The 8,532-nt window shown below is 41.7% G+C and overlaps 1 protein-coding gene across 7 annotated transcripts in view; it reads right to left on the minus strand.

Annotated features, from left to right (window-relative positions):
• Efcab11 (EF-hand calcium binding domain 11) overlaps positions 1–8,532 on the minus strand; it is a 205,976-nt gene that overhangs the window by 162,739 nt on the left and 34,705 nt on the right. For 5 of the 7 annotated variants that reach the window (XM_017800804.2, XM_029568630.1, XM_008843803.3 and 2 more), the window contains exons 4-5: positions 5,851–5,952; positions 4,915–5,005 (exon numbers count right to left, since the gene is read on the minus strand). In XM_017800804.2, the coding sequence (XP_017656293.1) occupies positions 4,915–5,005; positions 5,851–5,952 (193 nt within the window). Of the gene's footprint in view, positions 1–4,659; positions 4,727–4,914; positions 5,006–5,850; positions 5,953–8,532 lie in introns of those variants that run through there. The other 2 variants (XM_029568632.1, XM_029568634.1) reach the window with 2 other exon arrangements.

The raw sequence follows: 8,532 nt of genomic DNA on the forward strand, positions 1-8,532 counted from the left end.
CCTTTAATCCCAGCACTTGGGAGGCAGAGGCAGGTAGATCTCTGTGAGTTCAAGGCCAGTCTGGTCTACATAGCAAGTTCTAGGCCAGCTGGGGCTAGAGGGAGAACCTGCCTCAAACAACAACAACAATAACAAGAACAACAAAAATTTCATAATTTTTACAATGAGCCAAATCAACTAAACTCACTGAAGGACCCTGACTGAGGACAGTGGACACTGCTGTGTCAGCAAGCCTGGCACTCACCAGATCTTCAGCACTGATGGGCTCTCCTTTCTTGCTGGATGCCACCACCATTGCCTAGTCTCTCTCTCATGTCTTCCAGAGAACTAGTGAGGGCCAGGACAGCCATGATTTCACTGGCCACTGAGATATCAAACTGGGCCTGTGGGCAGAGAAAGACACAGGGCAGAACCTTTGTGTTAAACCAGAAGCATGAATTACAAAAGATACCCCTTTTGGCTTAAACAAATAGCTTAATAGGATGAAACAAAAGCATCCAAAAAAAATCCTCCAATAGTCAAAATTTATAATTATTCTGAGATCTTGAATAATCAGTCTTTAAACATCAATGTTGTAGGGCATGCGCAAAGCCCTAGATTTGATGCCCAGCACGTCATAAAACTGGGTGTGGTGGGGGTGTATGCCTGTAATCCCAGCACTTGAGAGGTGGAGGCAGGAAGATCAGAAGTTCAAGGTCATCCTTGGTTATAAGTTTGAGGACAGCCCTGGCTACATGAGAGTCTGTTTTGAGAAAATAGAACCAAAAAATGCCCTAATATGACCAATAAACTATGATTTTTATCCGTGTAAAGGCTGCTTAGAATCAGTTACATTTTCCTAACATATCACAGACAACACAGACACTCTTACACTGAAGAGACATATAGCCAAATGTCCACAAGAGAAGCAATTTTCATTAATTTACATGCAAGGACATTCGCTTGAGGCTCGCCACCTCCAGGTAAAGAATGTTGGGGGAAACCACACAGTTGACAAGTGAGGTCTATTGGAAACGCTGTCAGGAGTGCTCAATGCCACACCTACTCACTTCCATTTTAAAAGAGAGAAGGCAGAACAACACCTGGAGGTATTGGTTGTAAGGGAGAGGATGGAGGAGGACAGAAGTAGCAGGATCTAGTTCCCACAAAGCAACAACTTGGGGGAATGAATAAATAATTACCATTTGTGTGTGCCCTTTCTTGGTTGGAGCCTGTCCAATTGTGATCTTCCTCAGGAATCTATCATTAGTGTCCAACACTGCAATGGAATGGAAAGATGCAGAACAGTTTTTAAGAAAAGGAACATAAAGGGATGTGGATACAGTCCAGTGGTAGAGTGCTTGTCTAGCATTTGCATTTACAAGGCCCTAGATTGATCCCGAGCACCACCAAGAAAGAAAGGAAAATGGAAGAAACACAAAGCCAGGCAAGAAAGCACACCTGTGATGCCAGCACTCTGGGGGCTGAGGCTGGAGGATCACAAATTCAAGGCCAGCATGGGTTAGAGAGCAAGACCCTATCTAAAGAACTTGCTATATAGACCAGGCTGGCCTCAGTCTCAGAGAAATCCTCCTGCCTCTGTCTCTGCCTTCTGAGTGCTAGGATTAAAGGTATGGGTCACCATACCCAACTAGGGATTTTTAAAAATTATTATTTTTTTAATTTTCTGTGTAAAGTGTTTTGTCTGCATGTAAGTGCACCCCCGCATGCAATATTTGTAAAAGGCAAAAGAGGGCACTGGACCCCTAGAACTGGAGTTATGAATGGTTTTTAGTGGTCACATGGGTGCAAAGAACTGAACCTGGGTCCTCTGCAAGAGCAGCCAGTGCTCCTAACCATTGAGCCATCTTTCCAGCCCATATTTACTTATTATTTTATGTGTTTGAGTGTTTGCCTACATGTGTATATATGCACCATCTAGAGTTACAGACAGTTGTTAGCCACCATGTGGGTGCTGGGAACCAAACCCAGGTGCTCTGCAAGAGCAGCAAGAGCTCTTAACCTCTGACTTCTCTCTCCAGCCCTAGGGATGGCTCTTCAAGCACAGGAATGTGCAGTACCAAAGACAAAATCAGGAATCTATTTCAGTACGTAGTCTATATTAGGAAAAAAAAAGGAATCCACTTTAAAAATTTTTTAAATTTATTATTCTATGTGTATAAGTGTATTGCCTGCATGTCTATAAGTGCACGTGTGTCATACAATATCTACAGAGGTCAGAAGAAGGCGCCGGATCCCCTGGAACTGGAGTTATGAATGGTTGTTAGCTGCTATGTGGGTGCTAGAAACTGAACGTGGGTCTTCTGCAAGAGCAACCAGTGCTCTGAGGGAGGCTCTGAGCCATCTCTCCAGTCCCCACTTTTTTTAAAGGCTGTGGTTTGTGTTGTTCTGTGGGGCAACTCACTGACCTTTAAATCCCAGCACATGGGAGCCAGAGGGAAGCAGATCTCTGAGTTCAAGTCCAGCCTGGTCTACATAGTGAGTTCCAGGACAGCTGGGGCTAAAAAGACCAAAAAAAAAAAAAACAACCTAATTTTCAGTTATTCTTTGACAATTTCATCAATTTCATGCATGTACATAATGCATATTGATCATCTTCTCTTCCATCCCTTTCTCTTAACCCCCTCCCACTCCTCAGGAACCCTTCTTCCCCACACATCCCCCCCACACTCAAGTCTTTTTTTAATGCCCCACTGAGTTTAATGAAGACTTGCAAGAGTATGAGTGAGGGATTATGTATTTGCTCATGGGAAACTTATCAGTAGTTACACTCCTAAATTAAAATGAATACCCCCTTCCCCTAGCTGCCATCATTGCCAATAGCTCCTCAGGGAGGGGTGTGGCACATGGGAAGGGTGAGGCCTTGTATACCCCTCCACCATTCATACTTTTATACTTGAAAACATGCTGCCTTAAAACCACTAATGCTTTACAAGCCAGGCCAGAACATTCCATTTCCAACTCAGTGAACACACAGATAACAGAGTTTTAATAGGCAACACATGGAATTTTTTGTAAAATAAAATAAAATTTACAGACATGGTTTCATAAGTGCTCTCTACCAGGATGTGGCTCATAGGTTTTGACTGGAAGCAGTTAATTTTTCACTAAAAGTTAAACATTGTTTCTACCCTGAAGGGCTGAATTTAAGTTTTGTTTTCAAGCCTGGCCTGGTGGAACAGACCTGTAATCCCAGCCACTCAAGAGGCTGAGGTAAGATGACACAAGTTCAAGACCTGCCTGGGCTACAGTAAGAATGAGCTCAAAGCCAGCCTAGGCAACCTAGTGAGGCTCTATCTCAAAATAAAAACTATAAAGTGGGCTGGGGCTATAACTCAGTGATTGGGCATTTACCTAGTATGCAGGAGGCCCTGGGTTTAATCCCCAGTACCAGAATTAAAAAAAAAAAAAAAAAGACTTTTCAAAAATCTCTACAAAGCATCTGCTATAACCATTTAATACATAAAGGTCAGAAAGTTTGGACAACTTTTTTTGTAGAAGGGAACTGAAAACAATTTTAGTTCCTTTTGAAAACAACTTCTGGTGGCAGAAATTAATTGATATTCATCACATCACAAAGCACATAACAAGATGCTAATATACATTGAAGAACTTGCTTCTACAAAATCACCTATATTATCCTGTCACACTTTGTATGCATCTGGCGTTAACTTCTTTGCTCTCTTTCAATAGCCTGCTCAATGGCTTGCTTGTGAAAAGAGGTAGCAAATGAATTTCATATATGTCATGTTAATGATAATGCGTGCAATCCTTATTCAAGTAACCTGCTTGATAATTTCTATTGAGCAGAGCTGGCTTCTGGCCAAATTTCATTCAATTACTTTTCTCCCAAATGGGAATATTTGCCAGATGTCCCCCAACATCCATTCCCTCTCCTCCTTCAGTATCAGAACCTCTATTAAGTTACCACATGACTGCACAAAGCAAAGGGTACCTTTTCACAGTCCCTCACCCTCTCCCTGAAAACATGTATGGGCTTGAATTTAAGTGCTGGTCACTGGTTGTAAGTAGGAATGATCTACCTCAAAAGAGTAGGCAACTCTGCCTCCTTTCCTACTACTATAATTCAGATTTGATGACTGCAACTTAAGCAGCCATCCTGGAGGAAGAAGCAGCCAGGGTTAGGGTAGTCAGAGGAACAAGAAACTGAAGAACTTGCGTCCTTCACAACTATCCATCCTTCAGCTATAGGTTGCCTATGTGGGGGGGGTAGGGGGGTCTGGCAGAGGATATTACATGCATTTTTGTGTGTGTGTGAGCTTCCAGTATTTGAGGTGGCTGTTGCTTATGTACTGAACTCAAATGAATACACCTGGTGACATTTGAGGATAGGCTCATGCCAGGTGTCAGAGAAAAAAACAGCTGGGCCACTTCCTCATGTCTGCATGTGCCCACACTACTTATATTACAATCTGCAAGTTTCTAACAGAAACTGCCTTTAAGCCACTTGCTCATTTTGAAGGACATAACACAATCTTAAAATGCACTTTATCGGGTATATGTAAATGGCGACCATGCAGTAACTTAGAAAGTAAATGAATGAGGCCACCATTTGTACCTCCAGCTCTTCTCTCTAGACAACTTAAAACCATGCATAGCTTTGCCTGACAAATGCAGACTGTTTAAATATTAATATACCTCTTTTTTTGAGGGGTGGTGACATATAAATACACCAAGTTCTTCCTGATCCTCTCCTTAAGGGCCCCTGTCAAAAGCAAAGCAGAACTCATGACTGATTGCAGATTTTTCTCCTGGACCAGGAAACTAGGCTGAGATGGAAATGTTCAAAAAGTGAAAACTAAGAAAAGACAAGAGTTCTCTATGAAACTAAAGATATGTGGAAGCAAATGCTCAGTCAAAGGGTGAGTGGATGCCCCAGTCTCAGTGCCATACCTGAACACCTCGAGGACAGTCCTTTCTGGTAGCTTGGGCGCCACCCGACTAAAGGCCCTTTTGAAATCTTCCAAAGTTAAAAATCCACGATCTATTTGAAAATGAAATATAAAATTCACTTACTTCTATAAACTCTATGAATTATTACTTGAGCCATAATATTTATAGGAAGTTAAATTTCAATATATGGTTAGAAGAAAAGCAGTAATTTGCAGTTGACCATATAGAGGGCAATTATCCACATGTTGAATAATTCTTAGTGAAAGAATTTAGGAACCTCATAATACTCTGCCCTTTGGTGCAGTCCCAGATAATCTAGAAGGTCACTGTCAGTATCTCCATTAAGTCCAAGGGAAAGGATTACACAGAGACTTGACTGTAATAATATCACTGGGTTTCAAGTCTTTGTGAACTGCCAAAACATTTCAGTGTTCAAAAGTCACTGTTTTTCTGGCTTGGTATTAGGCTTGTAAAATGGTAAGATTTAGGGGACATCATAACCATAAGCAAGTTTTTGTATTCCTCTTGAGATCTGTGGAGTCAGGGTCAGCAGGCACACCCAGTGTGGGAAACAACCCTTCAGATCATGTGTGGGTCAAAGTAAGAGTTGCAGGAGATGTAGCTCTCATAGGTGGCTTGTGGCCCATACCTCACACGGCCAGTCCTCCTCCTGTCACCACTACAGCACAGCTACAACATATCTAAGTCCACAGGTATAGCACATAAGTGCAATTATATAATTGTAAATATGATTTCACCTAGGGTATATACTCAAAACTCAAGATGCCAATGCAGGAAAGGATTCCCACCAACACCTATGGTAATGGTTAACAGACACAGTAAAATGATCCTCAGAGCATACTGTATATTTAATTCACTAAGGAGGTATTGCCAATCATGATTCCTTAGCAGCCATATCAAACACTTTATACTTACAGTGCATGTCAAAAGCTGTGAAGATGTGCCTTATCTCATTCCGATAGAGCTGAGCTTCCTTCTTTTTCTTTAAGATGTTTAAGAACTTCTCAAGTGATATGCCTACAAGTTGGGACAAAAACAATTTGCGGAAGATGACTATCTTCCTCTTTAAGAAAAAAATAAGCCAAGCATGAACAGTGATAAGTATCACAAATAATCAGATTTTTATCTTTTTTTAAAAAAAAATTTGTCTTTTTGAGACAGGGTCTCCCTGTAGCCCCAGCTGTCTTGGAACTCACTATGTAGACCAGGCTGTCCTTGAACTCACAGAGATCCACCTGCCTCTGCCTCCTGAGTGCTGGGATTAAAGGTGTGTGCCACAACCACGCCCAGCTTATTTCACTTTTATAAAGGGTATTTACTCCTGTATAAAGTAAAAAAGACATTTTGTTACATGCTAAGTAAGTCCAACCTTAGCAATCAATAGTGAAAACCAAAGATGCTCTCGGGGTCACTGAGCTTTTTCAAGGGATAAAGGACTGGTAACCTTGAAAAAGTTGTTTAACACACTCCCACTAACAGATCTAAAAGACAGGCTGGTACAAAACTGCTTATTAAACATGGTCTCATAATTTTTCTTTCCTTATGCTTCTTTGATCCCTTTTTTCCTAGCCAGATGTCATTTCAGCGGGTTTGTTCTCCGACTGGGAGATCAGGTCACAGGAGTAGTTTCTCAAAAGTCAATATCAATTGTGCACCACAGATAAAGGTGAGGAGAATATTACATAAGCAATAGAGCTGGCACCATCCCCAGCCCTAGATATACCCCACAACGTGTTCAGCAGCCTCAGGCTCAGCTTCCTGCGACTCTCATAATAAAAGAGCCCAGCAGGATGATATGAGATTGGATACTGTGCTTACAGTGTCTATTAAAATGAATTCTAATGTGATCTTTGTAGTAGGTTTAAGGAGCAGAGCCAAGAATTTAGACACTTTAGTGTATGAGCCTGAAATATACAAAAAGAGCAGTTCATTTTTATAATGCTGTATTTCCATTAAAAAAGTTATTTTGTTTTAAAAAATAGTTCAAACTATGTAATAACCACATTTAAGTTTGTCTTTTGAGTAAGGTAACTAATGATACTGAACCATATTACTTCCCTAAAATAGTTCCAATAGTTTAAAAATATTAAAACAATTTTCTTAATTTCATGTTTTTCTTATTTAAGGTTAAAGATTTATTATGTAAAAAAGAATCAATGTAGTTTCATTTTTTAATGACTCCTTTACAATTTTTAAAGACCAACTATGTGCCAGGAACTGTATGAAACTCTGGGACAGGCAAAAAGAAACAAACATGGTTCCACTTCCATGGGAAACAGCACATTAACCGGGGGAGAAGGCCATTATACAGGTCCAACTACCAGTGCACATGTGCCTGAAAACTGTGGCGTGTGCAGTGAGGAGATGGGAGGTTGTGAGGGAGGGGCCCAGGAGTCCTTGTAGCAGTACTGGAGGAGTGGGTTCTTACAGGAGAAGCTATTTAAGCTAAGACCTAAACCACGAGAATACTCCAATGGCTAAAAGGATGGGAAGAGGAGCATCCAGACAGTGGAACAGCACGTGCCAAGTCTAGGGGTAGGGAAGTGGGAGATCAAAGGAAGTCGTGTGACTGAAACGGGGTTAAAAAGGACAAGGGAGAGATACAACACAAGGTTGGTGAGGTAACAGCGGCTTTATTGAAGTTGTGAAAGGAAGTCAATAAAAGGTTTTAACTGCTGGCTATGGTAGCTCACACCTTTAATCCCAGCAGTTGGGAGGCAGAGGCAGGCAGATCTTTGTGAGTTTGAGGCCGGCCTGGTCTACATAGGGGGTTCCAGGAAAGGGGGGGTTAAAAGGAGCCCCTTTCTAAAAAAAAAAAAAAAAAAAAAAAAAAAAAAAAGTTTTAACTGAGAAGTGATATGATCTGATTTAGACTTTTGAAAGATCTTTCAGGTTATTATTATGAAAATAATTGGAAGTAAAAGCAAAAATGTAAAGAGAGACTGGTTAGGAGCCTACTGGAAAAAGCCTTCCTGGGGCTGGCAGTGGGGGTGGGAAGAGTGAAAGGCAGTCAGCCATATTTTCAAGCAGGAATGATATGAGTTGACGAGGAAGGAATTAAATGGGGCAAGTGAGAAGACAAGCATAAGATGCGGATTCCACACTGAGTCTGAGAAGTCAGAGAGATGAGACAGTCTACACGAAGAACAGGATTGGAAGACAGATAAAGACAAGTGATTTGGACACTTTATGTGTTCAATACTTCAGAGACAACTACGAGGAAAACTGTCAGGGAGGCAGCTGGCTTTACTCTTGGCAGCAGGCATAGCTCCAAGAACCAATGGAGTGTGTGGCAGGTATTCAATAGATAGGGCTGTCCATGTTTGTTGGTATCCATGGGGGATGGGTTCCAGGATCCCCTAGAAGATGCCCAGATGGGAGGATGCTCAAGTTCCTTATACAAAATGGTTGTGCTGGATAGCTTTAGTGTCAACTTGACACACCTGGGTTGAGGGAGCCTCAATCGGGAAATTGCCTCTATTGGACTGGCCTGTGGCCATGTCTGAAGGGCATCTTCTTGATGAGTGATGTGGGAGGGCCCAGCCCACTGTGGGTGGTGCCACCCCTGGGCAGGTGGGCCTGTGTTGCATAAGAAAG

The sequence above is a fragment of the Nannospalax galili genome, unplaced genomic scaffold, assembly GCF_000622305.1.
Source record: "Nannospalax galili isolate Female #2095 unplaced genomic scaffold, S.galili_v1.0 scaffold500, whole genome shotgun sequence".
NCBI classification, from domain to species: domain Eukaryota; kingdom Metazoa; phylum Chordata; class Mammalia; order Rodentia; family Spalacidae; genus Nannospalax; species Nannospalax galili.